The 15,522-nt window shown below is 48.9% G+C and overlaps 1 protein-coding gene and 1 pseudogene across 2 annotated transcripts in view; one reads left to right on the top strand and one right to left on the bottom strand.

Moving 5' to 3' along the window:
* Positions 1-15,522, bottom strand: part of Parp16 (poly(ADP-ribose) polymerase family member 16) — a 25,568-nt gene that overhangs the window by 3,528 nt on the left and 6,518 nt on the right. For both annotated transcript variants that reach the window (XM_021171823.2, XM_021171824.1), the window contains 3 exons: positions 9,462-9,599; positions 5,652-5,858; positions 1,752-1,923 (listed from right to left, as the gene is read on the bottom strand). In XM_021171823.2, the coding sequence (XP_021027482.1) occupies positions 1,752-1,923; positions 5,652-5,858; positions 9,462-9,599 (517 nt within the window). The remainder of the gene's footprint in view (positions 1-1,751; positions 1,924-5,651; positions 5,859-9,461; positions 9,600-15,522) is intronic.
* Positions 5,868-8,009, top strand: LOC110301386 (annotated as a pseudogene).

Genomic DNA, 15,522 nt, shown 5'->3' with positions numbered 1-15,522 from the left:
AACACAGAAACAAAAACAAGTAAACAAAATTACTTCCACCACTTCTGCCAGGTTATTTGTTTGAACTTGGTATGTAACTGAGGATAACCTTTAACCCCTGACCCTCCTGTCCCAAGTACTGGAATTGAAGGTGCTTTTTAAAAAAAAAAAAAAAAATTTGAGATGGAAACTCCCTGTGTGGCTCCATCTAGCCTGGAACTATGTAGATCAGGCTACTCTTGTAGACAATGAGATCAGCTTGCCTTTGCCTCATAAGTGCTGTGATTAAAGGTATGCACCACCATACCTGGCTTTATCCTTTTACTTTTTAGGATTTTGAGACTAGGTTTCATGTAGCCAAGGCTAACCTCAAACTCACTATGTAGCTAAGGTTAGCCTTGATGTTCTGATCTTCCTGCTTCTAATTCCTATGAACTGAGATTATAGGCTTACATCACCACACCCAGCAAATTGCTTTTTTGTTGTAGACTTTATGTGCATGTGCTGAACCCAGGGCCTTGTGAATGCTAGGTGAAGCTAAAAGAGAGGGGGGAAGGCAGCCAGCATGAGAGCTTCACTTTTTACCAAACACAAGCCAGGGCTCTGTGGCAGCGGAAGCTGGAGAGTCATGTTTTTCTTATGCAAACTTGCTAAGAATTACAAATGCAAGCAAGTGAGTGAGTGAGTGAGCATCCGTGCTATCTGGTTTGGGAGGATGGTGTCAGACCTGGGCCTGTTCCTCAGGATCCAGTTGTTTCATATTAGAGGCCAGAACAGCCCGTGTCTTGAATTTTCCTCTTCTTAGTAAAGACAACAGCCCAGTTTGGAGACTGGTATGACAGTCCTATGACTCTTCTGCCTTGGGGGAGGGTGACCCAGAGGGAGGCACAGGGCACATGGTGTAAGGGACACCTCGGGGCAGTGGAGTTGAAGTGGCTCCTTGTTATCTGCTCCTGGAGAGGCCATGGTCTCAGATGCCTCTGCAGTCACCTGGGGATTCCAGCCCACTCCAGTGTCCTCTGCAGATGCCAAGTGCCCAGGATAACACCAATTCTGACTCTTAGGGACCCATGCCCTCCCCTTACACACTAGCTTCTATTTGTCCTGTCCCTTTTCTTCATTTTTGTTTTCTATGTATGAGTGTTTTATGTGAATGTATGTACATGCACCCCATGAATGTCTGGGACCCTTGAAGCCAAGAGAAGGTGTTGGATTCCCTGAATTTGGAGTTCTAGACGGTTGTGGGTCCCACAGCATGGGTGCTGGGAGCTGAGCTCAGGTCCTCTGAGGAGCAGCAAACACTCCTGCCCGCTCCTCCTCTCTGCACCCTCATCTGTCAGATCCTGCTTCCCTCCCAAAGCTTCCCTTGGCTACTTGGACCCACTCAGCTGCCCCATGTCGGCCTCTCCCCCAGCACTCCCTGAATCCTACCTGTAGCATCTGACCTTTTTCTTGTTTTTGTTTTCTTTTGTCTTTTGAGACAGGTTCTCCCCTTATAGTCCCAGCTGTCCTGGAACTCACTCTGTGGACCAGGCCAGCCTCGAACTGAGAGATCTACCAGCCTCTGCCTCCCAAGTGCTGGGACTAAAGGTATATCTAATCTTTTTCTATCATATGTTCAATCCCTGAGAAGACACTGCCCTCCTTGGAGGCCAGCCTCTTCCCTGCATTGCTCTGGAGCAACCTGTCTGTAAGCACGTGGTGGTCCTCCGCCCCACTCCTGGGCCAGGAGCAAGTGGCTGCAGCCAGGCCTGGGCCAAATACGCACTCACCCTTCTTCTTGATTTGGCACTTGACATCTGGATGATCGATGACCTCACACACAGCTACGCAGCTCAGGATCGGGCCAAGAAGGCTATGTTGCCACCCGTGGCCGTGAGGACTGTAAATGAGGGCCAGGCTCAAGTCACTTGTGAGGTAGGTCCCCTCTCCAAACAGAGAAGTCTGGAATAGCAGACATGACAGAAGAGAAACACACAAAAGTGACTGAGAGTTGGCGTCACAGATGGCACATGTCCTTCTTCCACAGAGCTGTAAACATAGAGAATTTCACGCTCCTCCAGCCCCTTTAAGACAATAAAATCAAATAGCCTCTGATGTCATCATAGGGCCTGTTACTAAACACATTCCCATCTGACAACAGTTTAACCGACTGTGGATTTGGCCACCTAGCCTGGCCAACGAGCTGTACCTTGTGGTCAAGGTTGAACGGAAAAACCAACAATGATATCAGAGTTCAAACAGACCTCAGTTTCAATTTTCCAACGGGTTACATAAATTCTGTGTCTCAGTTTCTACTCCTACAAAATGGCGGTAAGGGTTCCTCTTCCATGAGCTTTAGTCCATGATTCAAAAACATAAGGTAGGGCTGGGGTGTAGCTCAGTGGTAGAGCCCTCGTGTAAGCATTCACAGGCCCTGGGTTCAGTCCTCAGCAACACACACACACTCACACACACACACACACACACACACACGAACAAAAAGCCCGACATAATGTACAAAAGCCACAGGGAGTGGTATTATTGGCGGTGTGGCCTTGTTGGAGTAGATTTGGCCTTGTTGGAGGATGTGTCACTGTGGGGTGAGTTTTAAGGTTTCAGAAACTCAAGCCAGGCTGGTCGCTCACTGTCTCTTCCTGCTGCCTGCAGATCCAGATGTAAAACTCTCAGCTTCCTCTCCAGCACCATGTCTGCCTGCAGGCAGCCATGCTTCCTGCCATGCTGACAACAGACTAAACCCTGTGCTTGCTCCCTAACCTCTGAGCATCTCCTACTTCACTAAACACACCCTTTTCAGCTTTCTGAGGTGACAGTGGCCAGGGTGTGGGCTTTAGGCCACACTCATTCTGACCTCTAGCTTGGCGATTTGTTTTCAAGATGGCCTGGTGTGGTGGTTGAATGAGATGTCCTTGGACATTTGAATACTCTGTGCCCATTTGGTGGCTATTTGGGGAAGCTTAGGAGGCATAACCTTGCTGGAGGAAGTGTGTCACTGGGGGATGGTCTTTAAGGTTTCAAGTATGATCTACTTCCTGTTCGCAGATGCAGATGTGGACTGTCAGCTGCTGCTCCAGATGCCGTGTCTACCTGTTCCCTCTGCTCTGCCATCATCGACCATTATACCTCTGAAACCACAAAATGTGCTTGCTCAGGCTATCTGGCATTCAAGAGATGGGGGCAGCCTTGGGTGGACATGCCATCACAGGTGTTGCTGTTTATAACGGACAGAGTCATTCCTGTTGTATCAATGCATTAAACATAGCTACACCTAGGGGTTTGCAAAAGCAAAGCCACACCCTACTACTTGAAAAAGAAATGAGTCTCTTTGAACAGAAACTAGGACTAAATGGGGGGTGGGGTGTCTGGCAAGAATAGCAGGGTAAGTTTTACACTGTGTTGGTGTGGACTAAGAAGACATCCAAGAATATTGCTCGCTCCGTTGTGTGTGTGTGTGTGTCTGCGCACGCGTGTGCGCACTCATGCCCCCATGCACAAGTGCGCTCTCTCTCTCTCTCACTCTCTCTCTCTCTCTCTCTCACACACACACACACACACACACACACACACCAGCTTGCATGCACATGTGCACCATGGCTTGCATACTTAGGTGAGAGGATAACGGAGTTGTGGGAGTTAGTTCTCCGTTTTGCCTTGTGAGTGCTGGGGATGGAAGTCAGGTCATCAGACTTAGCAGCAAGCACCTTCACCCAGTGTCATCCTGGTGCTCCTCCCCCGCCCCATTAATCCTCCACTTAAGTCCTACATATATTTTCCTATCCTGAGACTTAAAACTTTGTGCCTGGCTGCTGTCAGCAGAGAGCATGAGAGAGTCCTAGGACATTTCCACCGGCAAGATAGCAGACAGGAGCTACTTCAAGGGAGCCCTTCACTGAAAGGAATGGACAGGCCAGAGATTGAGTCCACGTAGCCAAGGCCCCCTAGATTCACATAAGCAGCACACTGCCTGGGTACTTGAATGAAGGTTTAGTGTAGAAGACTATGAACTTCAGGCAACTTCTCCAGACAAGCTGCAGGGTAAGGCAGAGACCCCTGGATTCCAGTAGCCTGGCCAATAGTCAGCCCAGGGCCGACATAAACAAGCCTCTCACCCTCCTCTCAACCCACCCTCACTAATCAGATGCAGCAGGGCTGGAAGCAGCTTCCCCAGCCTCGGGGCTACATCAGCCGCAGCTGAGCCCAGGCTCCTGGAGCCGGCCCATCAAGACAAGACAGATGCTGCTCCGCCTGGGGGTGGGGGTGGGGGATGGCATAGCACCCACTACCTCAGATGCCCTCTCCACTGGCCTATGATAGCAGCTGCTGCTTCTTCTGGAGCCTGGAAGATAAAGAAACCGTTCCAACCCTCCCGTGTGTTCAGAGGGTAGTGGTCACGGGTGCCACAGAAGAGGGGACAGACTCAGACAGCCTGCAAAGCTACCATGCCTGTTTAGCTACAAACTCTAGATTGCCATCTTCCTCCTACTCCTTCCCTGGGGACAGAATAAGTGTCAGAAGAAAGAGGATGACTGCCACTGTTTTGACTCATAAAAATGAGAGGAAAGCTGTTCCACGGAAGAACCTCTTCTTTGTGGATCTTGGCGTACCTCGCAATTTCTCAGGGTCAATGGAGGCTCAACAATGCTATGGTCGTATAGCGGGTCCTGTTAAAGTGTGGGCTGTCACTGGCTTATCCAAGTGAGGCTCCACATTTCCAGCAAGGATCTCTTGGGTAATCCTTATGCTGCTGTTCCAGGGTCCACACTGCGTGACCAGGGCCAGTCACAGGTTAAGACCACTGCGGAGTTGAAGCGTGCTGATGGGTCCCACCCCCATAGTATCTCAATTACTTGTCTGGGATGCAGTTGGCACCAGGATTTTCATCTGTTTTTGTGAGAAAAGGTCTCATGTAGCCCAGGGTAACATCAAACAGTCTATGTAGCCCAGGACGACCTTGTCCTTGAGAGCCTTTTGCCTCTACTTCCGAGTGTTAGGATTCTCGGTCGTCCCCACCACACCCAGCTTATGTAAGTGCTGGGAACTGAACTCAGAGCCTAGTGCATAGCAAGTAAATGTTCTACCAACTGGGCTACATCCCAAGGCCTCCGGGTACTGGTATTTTTTTTCCTTTATTTTAAACTTTTTATTTATTTGTATGTGTGTCTGCTTGTCTATATGGCCACCATGTTTGTGCAGTGCCCATGGAGGCCAGAAGAGGGCGCTGGATCTTCTGGAATCAGAGCGACAGGCAGTTGTGAGCTGCCCAGTGTTGATGCCGGGAACTGGACTAAGAACCTAGGCAAGAGCAACAAGCACTCTCAGCTCCTCCTGCTTCCCCAACCCCAGCAGTGGGATTTTTAAAACTTTCTCAAGAGATCTAAATGCAGAGCCAAGGCTGGGAGTCACTGATGCTTCCCTGACCATAACCATCAAGGGACTCTCCCAGAGAGCCTGCCAAGGCAGAAGGTCAGCCGTGGCCTGAGAGGTGACACCCAGGTGGCCAGGTGACAGCAGTGCAGTTCTACTGGTCACTCTGAGTGCTGTGGCCTCCGGAAACCTACCTCCCCATGTACTCTCCACAAGCAGTCCCCCAGCAGGGACCCAGCATACCCACCCTGTGCTCCTCAGCAGGTGCACGCCCCTCCCGCGCTCCTTAGCAGGTGCTCCAGGCTCACCTTGTTCAGGTGGCAGTGCAGGCCATTGTGAATGATGGAGTGGAAGTTCTCTAGGCGGCTACCATGGAAGGCATAGATTAGGTCTCGTTCTCCTTTGGTCTCATAAAATCTGGAGTTGGCCGGGTCAAAGTACTCAATTTCAAATAGGAAATCCGGGGTGGGGACAGGTGTGTGAGGGGCGCCGGTCAGCTGCTGGATCTTTTCAAACTTGAAAACATGAAAGGGAAACAGAGTCACAGCTTTATTTGGGACACTGGTAAGTGTGTTTTGGAAGTGTCCTCCCAAAGGCCAGCGTGCTGGCACAAGCCTACACACTGCCCCCAGTTTGGGAGCTAGAGGCAGGAAGACCATGAGTTCAAGGTCATCCTCGGCTACATATCATGTTCAAGGCCAGCCTGGGACTACAGGTATGCACCCATGTGGCCAGCTAAAATGTCCTTTTATAAAGTAAAAACACATGTCAGAGGTCCTGACTTGAGCAAAATAAAAAGCTGGCATTCCTGCGCTCTAACGCCCCCACATTTTAAAAACTGCACTTATTTCTATTCCTGTGTTTGTGTGTGTGCCTGTTTATGTATATGTACTACCCGCAAGCAGGTGCCCATTAGGGCCAGAAGAGGCATGGGATCCTCTAGAACTGGAGTTAAGGACAGCGGCAAGATGCATGTGGATGCTGGGAACTGAGCCCAGGTCTTCTGCAAGAACAGCGAGTACTCTTAGCCATGACCCATCTCTCCAACCCCACCCAGACACCACCCCACATTTCAAATTGGCTCGTCACCAAAAGTAAAGGAGCCACATCACATCTGCTTTAGCTGCAATGCCCAGCATCCCACAGGGCCTCCATCCCAGTTGAGTATGAAGAAATCATTGCATCTCAGTTCAACAAAGGAAGTAACCCAGACCACTCTGGAATACAGACTTCCTTTCCATGCCCCACCCCTGTATCTTACCACTTAGCAAAGTTGTATGTCCCTGTGATACCAGAACCCCTGGGATCAAAATCTGTAACATTTAGATGCTTGTAGAATTGAATTCTAGAGCTGGACCTCCTGGCCCATCCCTGTGATCCCAGGAATCTGAGGCAGGAGGACTGCCATGACTTTATAGTCACCATAGGCTACATATTGAAACTTTGTACCAAAAACCAAAAGCAGAGGGTTGGAGAGATGGCTCAGAGGTTAAGAGAGCACTTGCTGTTCTTGAAGAGGACCTTGTCTTAGTCAGGGTTTCTACTCCTGCACAAACATCATGACCAAGAAGCAAGTTGGGGAGGAAAGGGTTTATTCAGCTTAATACTTCCACACTGTTGATCACCAAAGGATGCAGGACTGGAACTCAAGCAGGTCAGGAAGCAGGAGCTGATGCAGAGGCCATGGAGGGATGTTACTTACTGGCTTGCTTCCCCTGGCTTGCTCAGCTTGCTTTCTTATAGAACCTAAGACTACCATCCCAGGGATGGCACCACCCACAATGGGCTCCCCCCGGCCCCATCACTGATTGAGAAAATGCTTTACATCTGGATCTCATGGAGGCATTTCCTCAACTGAAGCTCCTATCTCTGCAATGATTCCAGCCTGTGACAAGTTGACACACAAAACCAGCCAGTACAAGGACGGGGGTTCAGTTCCCAGCATCCACAAGTTGGCTCACAACCATCTGTAACTATAGTTCCAGGGGATTTGACACCCTGGCTAGTCTCCTCAGGCATCAGGCATGGACATGGCATACATACATACATGCATGCAGGAAAAACACTCATACAACTAAAACAAAATAAATACATCTTTAAAATAAAAACAGGCTGCAGTGCTCTAGGGAGTACAGCTGATCCTTGCATGAGGCAGATCAAGATCAAGACTGGCATGGTGAAGTGACTAATCAAAGAAGGGGTGTGTGAGAACAGAGCAAGGCAGCAAGAAGAAAAGGTTAGAAACATGAAGAATGAAGATGGTGACAACTATGCCATTAAGAAAGGGGGTGGGTGTGGGCCGTGCTGGAAAGATGGCTAGTGGTTAGGAGCACTGACTGCTCTTTCAGAGGTCTTGAGTTCAATTCCTAGCAACCACATGGTGGCAAAACCATCTGTAATGAGATCCTATGCCCTCAGTTTCTGAAGAGAACAGCATACTCATATACATAAAATAAATAAATCTTTAAAAAGAAGGAGGAGGTGGAGGTGGTGGTGACGGCAGAGATCCTACAAGAGTTCCAGATGATGATCCCAGACTGCCAGCACCGGATAGAGGCTGCATATATATCCATATTCAGATATTAGAAAGTGGAGAAGACTTAGAAGAAGAGAAGGAGTATAAGGAAACACATGCAGTGCTGGATTCAGCAAAGTTAGAAGCCTGAAGATTTTCTGTACAAGGTGTTTTTTGCATTAAATCCTGGGGTCCATTCAGCAATTCATTTTTGTTTGGTTGGTTGGTTTTTTTCGAGACAGGGTTTCTCTGTGTAGCCCTGGCTGTCCTGGAATTCACTTTGTAGACCAGGATGGCCTCTCTGTGTAGCCCTGGCTGTCCTGGAACTCACTTTGTAGACCAGGATGGCCTCGAACTCAGAAATCCACCTGCCTCTGCCTCCTGAGTGCTGGGATTAAAGGCATGTGCCACCACACCTGGCAAAGATTTATTTATTTATTTTATGTAAGTACACTGTAGCTGTCTTCAGACACCCCAGAAGAAGGCATCAGATCTCATTATAGATGATTGTGAGTCACCATGTAGTTGCTGGGATTTGAACTCCAGACCTTTGGAAGAGCAGTCAGTGCTCTTAACCGCTGAGCTATCTCTCCAACCCCCAATTCATTATTTTTGACCACTGTCTTTAGTAATATGAAAACGTGGTTCTTTTTATGCAGTTGCATATAAGTTTTTTGTATAATGTGTCAAATAAAAGAATTCATCTAAAAAAATTTTTTTAATATTTTAAATTGAGGGCCAAACAAGATGGCTCAGTGGGGAAAAAAAGATGCTTGCCACCAAACCTGATAACTTGAGCTCAATCCCAGGACCTCCATGGTAGAACAAGAAGTTGTCCCCTGACCTCTACACACATACTGCCCCCCAATGTAAAAACATTTTATTTTAAAATTCAGTGCTTATTTGAAATTGCTTAGCTCAGTAGCAGCACAGAGAAGCGTCCCACTGCTGCATCAGAGGACAGAACACCACACGATCTACTCTGGACCTTGTTATCCCAGCCTGTCCCTGTGAGCTTCCAACCAGGCAAGGATGCCTAAATTTCAGGACATCTGGCTTCTGCCAGAAACTGTGCTGGGGTAACATCTTTTCTGTCACTGGTCCTCTGGGAGAAGACTATGGCCTTAAGGTGAGTGACTGGAATGGGATTTGAACCCTAAAACTTAAGGATCCTACTACTATATAGGATACTTTTTTGTTTAACAGCTGGACTAAGCCAATTCCTCACCTTCTCGCTGATCCCCTCTCTTTCCCCTTCCCCCTCCCCTCCCTTCCAGTGCTCAGGATAGAAGTCAAGACCTTGTGTATGGCTAAGCAAGTGTTCTGCCATGGAGAGACATTCCTAAGGCATGGATGGACCCGTCACTTAACAGAAATACCTGCAAAGAGAACATTTGCCCCACTGACGTACACCATAGTTATCCAAGTTTATAGGTGAGGAGACCCATGCCAAACCACACAGCGGAATGGTCCACGGTGTAAGTTCCAGAGATCTCTGACGGTGACACCCATGAATCTGACATTTCAACCAGCTGCCCAGTGGTGAGCATCGGCGCGTCACAAAGCAGCCAACCTTGAGAACCTGTGACCCTCAAAGTCTTACCTCTGCCTTCTTGGCACTGTGGATTGTCAGGATCTTGGAGGATAAAATCCAGCTCACCAGGTCCCAGGCCTGTTTGTCTGTGTCTCTGGAGGACTGTAGAAGTTCCTTCAAGTTGGGTAACCTGCCAGTGTCTGCAAGCTGAAAGGAAAAAGAGCCTCCATTAGCAAGAATCCCAGATAAAATGGTGATTGAACGCCCTCTAGTGGTGAGGTGGAAAACTTCACTCCTATCCAGAGGAATTTTCCAAGAGGTAGTCTCCGACCTAAATAATACCAAACCCTGACAATGTTCAATTCTAAAAGGTTATGATCTGTTTTATTCACTTGGTACAAAACATAACCTAAGCTGCTGCAGGTTTAGTCTCTGTCCTGTTATAAATGATGCCCTCAGCTACAAGAATGTTACTGCGTGGGATGGCTGGAGGCGGCAGGGGTCACTGGATGAGTGGTACCTTGCCCCTCATGAACAGAGGGGTTGGTGCTGTTCTTACTTCTTGCTCCTATGCCCCGCCTCTTCCACAACCAGTCCCCGCCCAGGCAGGAGGTCCTTTTACTGAGCATCTACTCAGTGCCAGGCCCTGTACTTCTGGGAGGCATGGAGAGGGGAATTTTGGAAAATGGAGAAGGAAGCAAGTAATTCTTATTTAAAAGTGCTCAGCGCTGGGTTGTGAGACGGCTCAGCAGGCAAAGGCACTTGCCGCCTGTGGGCGCCCGACTCGCCAGCAAGGAGGACGCCACAACAGGATTCTTCTGCACACGTCTATTGGGAGAGCTTGATAGCGAAGGAGAAAGACCCCAAGCCCCAGAACTGGCGCTGCTTATATAGGCCTAGGAGTGGCGTGTCAATACCTGATTGGTTGTGCTTTCATTACCTCATTTACATTCCCCCGGGATGGGCTGTGACTTGGCGAGAAACCCTTATGCACAAGCGCACATTGGTTGTTTACCCGAATTTACAGGCGGTGGCCAGCGGTAGCCAGCGCCATCTTGTAATGGCATATGTGGCTTCCCACAGCCGCCAAGTCTGACAACTTGAGTCCCATCCTCAGGACACACACAGTGGAAAGAGAGAGCTGACCCCCACACTCTGACCTCCACATGTTCACAGTGGCACAACTAACTGTACACACACACACACACACACACACACACACAAATGAAAATGAAATACGAGTAAAGAACTCATTGCAGAGGATATACACAAAGTGGAGAGGCTGAGGCAGAAGGGTACAGAATCAAGCAAGGCCCACCCGGGTTAGCTACCTAGTTAGTGATTTAAAAAACTGCTTGAGGGGCTGGAGAGAGAGCTCAGTGGTTAAGAGCACTGACTGCTCTTCCAGAGGTCATGAGTTCAATTCCTGGCAATCACATGGTGGCTCACAACCATCAGTAATGGGATCTGATACCCTCTTCTGGTGTGTCTGAAGACAGCTACAGTGTACTCATACACATTAAATAAATAATTCTTTAAAAAATAAAAACAGCCAGGCGTGGTGGCGCACGCCTTTAATCCCAGCACTCGGGAGGCAGAGGCAGGTGGATATCTGAGTTCGAGGCCAGCCTGGTCTACAAAGTGAGTTCCAGGACAGCCAGGCCTACACAGAGAAACCCTGTCTCGAAAAACCAAAAAAAAAAAGAAAGAAAGAAAAATGGCTTGAACTATATGGTAAAACAGACATAAATAAATAAATAAAATCAAGCTAGGGATGTGTCTCAACAGTAGGTTGCTTGCCTAGCACACACAAGACCCTGGGTTTAATCCCCAGTATTGGAAAATAATAATATTCTGTAGTCAGGCTGGGAAGCACCCCCTGTAATCCCAGACACAAGAGCCCAAGACAGAAAGGTTGCTGTGAGTTTGAAGCCAGTTTGGACAACAAAGCAAGATGCTACCTATAAAACAAAAGAAAAGAAGTAAGAGACTCCATGCTTGACACTCAGCTCTGCATTTAACCGCACAGCAACACCTGGTATACAGTAGATACAAAGGATTAGAAGTTCAAGGTCATTCCTGCAAGTTGGGCATCAGCCCGGGGATCCAGGGATCCATAAGGCTCTATCGTGAAAAAAAAGGAAAGGAGGGAGAAAAGGAAGAAGAACGGGAAAGAGAAGAAGAAAAAAAAAGAATAACGAAGGACACTAGATTTCCTCTTCTCTTCTGCGGTCAATATTCAGTTTGTTTGTTTTTCTATTACACATTCACTAGCCCAGAGCCGGAGCCGGAGCCAGCGCTCAGCCACTTCCTTGACTTGCTAGCACTCCTGCTCTCTCACCTCATCCTGTGAGCCACAGCCCTACCTTCCTCCCAGTCCTGGGCTCAGAGAGCACAAAAGAGCAGTAGTTAGACTTCTTTTGGGGCCTTCGGACAAATGGTAAAGACTCCAACCAGCTCCAATCTGGACACAGGCCCCACCCCAGCTCCACGTAGGAAGTCATCTACCAGACCCTCCCACTGCCACCTGCCCAGAGAGGACCCTGGCTGTGCCCTGCCTCCCTGGGCCTCCATATGCCCACACTCTTGAGCCTCCTTATACAGCCCGAGGCACTTTCCACATTATTCTGCTCTATTAAGTCAAGAGTCTTCCTGTCTACATTATGTGAGTAAAACCACACAAGAAGGGATGCCAGACAAAATACAAGCTGCCCAGTTACAGGGGAATTTCAGATGAGCAACAACAACATCTAAGATGATCTGGGGGGAGGGGAATGGGAGGGTAGCACAGACCTGCCCTTAGGAGGGAGGAAGACCACACAGGCAGGACCAGCCTGGTCTATATCAGGAGTTCTATGACAGCCAAGGCTACATGGCAAGGATTTGCTTCAGTGGATCAATAACCTACATGATATCTGAAGCACAGTGTCTCACTATATAGTTGGGGCTATCCTAGAACTCGCTATGTAGACGAGGTTAGCCTCAAGCATCACACTCTCATGTGCAAGGATTACAGGTGTGCCACCATGCCAGGTTTACCTGATGCTGGCGTGGAACACAGGGCTTCCCGAAATCTAGACAAGCACTCTACCAAGTGAGCTGTATCCCCCTTTCAATAATAATTCATTCTAGCTACGGCGGTAGGGGCACACGCCTTTAATCTCAGCACTCTGGAGGCAAAGGCAAGCAAGTCTCTGTGAGTGTGAGGCCTGCCTGGTCTACAGAGTGGGTTCCAAGACTGCCAGGGCTACACAAAGAAACTCTGCTCAAAATAACAACGACAACAACAACAACGACAACGACGACAACAACAACAACAACTATAGTGGTGGTTTGAATATGTTTGGCCCCAGGGAGTGGCATTATTAGGAGGTGTGGCCTTGTTGGAGTGGGTGTGGCTTTGTTGGAAGAAGTGTGTCACTGTGGGGTTGGGCTTTGAGAGTCTTCTCTAGGTGGCCTTCAGATGAAGATGTAGAACTCTCAGCTCCTCCTGTGCCATGCTTGCCTGGACCCTGCCATGTTCCTGCCTTAATGATACTGGACTGAACCTCTAAACCTGCAAGCCTGCCCCAATTAAATGTTGTCGTTTATAAAAGTTGCCTTGGTCACGGTGTCTGTTCACAGCAGGAAAACCCTAAGACACTATTAATAACAACTCATTTCAAAGCAAGGATACTGAAGCTTGGAGTTCTGAGTACCTTGCCTAGGTCATAGAGCTGGCCATTCCATGGCGGGGCAAGAAGGCATGACACTGCCGGGCGTGGTGGCTCACGCCTTTAATCCCAGCACTCGGGAGGCAGAGGCAGGCGGATTTCTAAGTTCGAGGCCAGCCTGGTCTATAGAGTGAGTTCCAGGACAGCCAGGGCTACACAGAGAAACCCTGTCTCGAGAAAAAAAAAAAAAAAGCATGACACCAGGTGGCCTCCCTGGCTTCAACATCTTCTACCAAATGAACAGAATTGTTTAGAGGGCCTGAGCATCTCTGCAAGGGAAGAACTGGGCCAGATTTTGCTGCTTGGGAGGCTAAGCAATCGTGTAACCCCGACTCTGCTTCCCAGATAATACAACCCAGACAGCTACTGGCTCTGTCTTTGGGCTGTCAATGGCACAGAGAAAGAAGTGCATGGTGTGTAGTATGGGATGGAGCAGGAGACAGAAAGCTTCCATGCGGGCAAGAGATCTAAGCCATAGATCCTGGCTGGATGTGTTTGCCAATTCCTGGGTGGAAGAGAATAAGCGTTCTGGAGGAAGGGCAGATGTGGAAGGAACTCACCCCCAGGAGGGTGCGTGGAAGAGGGGTGACAGGAGGACTGTGAGAGGCAGAGCAAGCGGACGCCCAGAGGAGTGAGCAGTCAGGCACACAAAAGGGGCATCCTGGGCCCAAACATCCCCTGGGACAGAAAGAGAAAATGAGTGCGGGGACCTGGAGGGAAGCTTTTAAGGCTATTGCTCTGAAGATCCTGGCCTCCCCAAGGGTCTGACTGCAGCCCACCAGCTCCAGGTGGTTTCTGTGTGATGACAACCGAAGCTGCAAAGTGAGGTTTCCTGGTTTAAAGGGAACTCAAAGGGCCAGGAGGAATACAGTAGTTGAGAGCATGTCCCACTCTTGCAGGGGACCTAGGTTTAGTTTCCAGCACCCATGTCAGGTGGTTTGCGCTGCCTGAAATCCCAGCACCCCGGGCAACTGACACCTGAACGCACATGGCACCCATTCTCTCTCTCACACAAATAAAAATAAATCTTTGTTTTCTCTAAACTGAAGACAGAGGAAAGAGATGAATTACTTGAACACAGTGTAATCTGGCAGGAGGCTCTCAAGTAGGAGGCTAGCCTGGGCTATGCAGTAAACTCCCGTCTAAAAAAATTAAAAAGCGGGAGGCAGAGGAAAGCAGATTTCTGAGTTCGAGGCCAGCCTTGTCTACATACTGAGTTCCAGGACAGCCAGGGCTATACAGAGAAACCCTGTCTCAAAAAAATAAAATAAATAAATAAATAAAATAAAATAAAAAGAAAAGCAAAAAAGAAGGAGGAAGAGGAGAAGGAGGAGGACGATGATGAAGAGGAAGAGGAGGAAAGGAAGGAAGGAAGGAAGGAAGGAAGAGAAAAGCAATGTGCAAGCCCAGGTTTGTTTTATTTTCTTCTGCATTCCTAATTTCTAGAAAGCAAGAGGACAAGTGCATCCTATCATCCTACCTGCTAGTCTAGATTTGTGTTTGTCCGAGACAGAGTCTCAGTCTTTAGCAGAGATGATCTGTAACTCTCCTTCCTCAGCCCCCCACAAGTTAAGATTGTGGGAACGCATGCCCATGCCTGGCTTTCACAACCCACACTTCTGCAGACTCTGCTACGGAGACTGAGGAGAGATTCAGCCACAGAAATGGCTGGGGGGGGGGGGGATGGAATGGGCAGAGCTGAGAGCTTGTGACTGGAAGACAGGAAGTCTAGTAACCAGCCAACAGTGAGCAGGGGAGAGAATGAGCCAGAAGGAGGCAGCTCAGCCTCCTGGCTTTGAATGACAGGGAAGCCCAGAGGATGCTTTACCGCCAGCTCCTGGATTGGAGGCCCATGAATCTGTCTGCTGATGTTACCACAGGTGACACTCATCACCAGGCAAAACTAGAGTTACTCAGATGCAGGTGGCAGTTGCTGCTGCCCTGATAGGTACAGCAGGCGAGAAAACACCTGGAAAAAGTAATTGTCTAGGAAAGTGCCAGAGGGATGTGGGAGTGTGGGGGTATGGGGGACAGTATTGCACAATGAGCCAAAAGGTATCTGCCTCGGGAATAAGCAATGACACCTGGGACTGTGAGAGGAACAGCAGGCATGGAGGGCTGCCAGGCAGGGCTGACCTAACACACACCTACAACATGACACTCTAGATTTACTTACAATGGATGGGGGGTGGGAGGGAGAAAGGAAGTCTATGGAGTGGGCATGGTGGTGAATGCCTTCTTCCCAGCATTTCTCAATGAAAGATAGGAACAGTGCGGGGGAGGGAGAAAGGAGATGAAAGGCCAGGAGAGGTAAGAAGGAGATTACAGGGCTGGAGAGATGGCTCAGTGGTTAAGAGCACTGGCTGCTCTTCCAGAGGTCCTGAGTCCAATTTCCAGCAACCACATGGTGGCTCACA

Source organism: Mus caroli, chromosome 9, assembly GCF_900094665.2.
Source record: "Mus caroli chromosome 9, CAROLI_EIJ_v1.1, whole genome shotgun sequence".
Lineage (NCBI taxonomy): Eukaryota > Metazoa > Chordata > Mammalia > Rodentia > Muridae > Mus > Mus caroli.
Note: the sequence above shows the minus strand (reverse complement) of the source record. Positions and strands in the feature narration are given on the sequence as shown.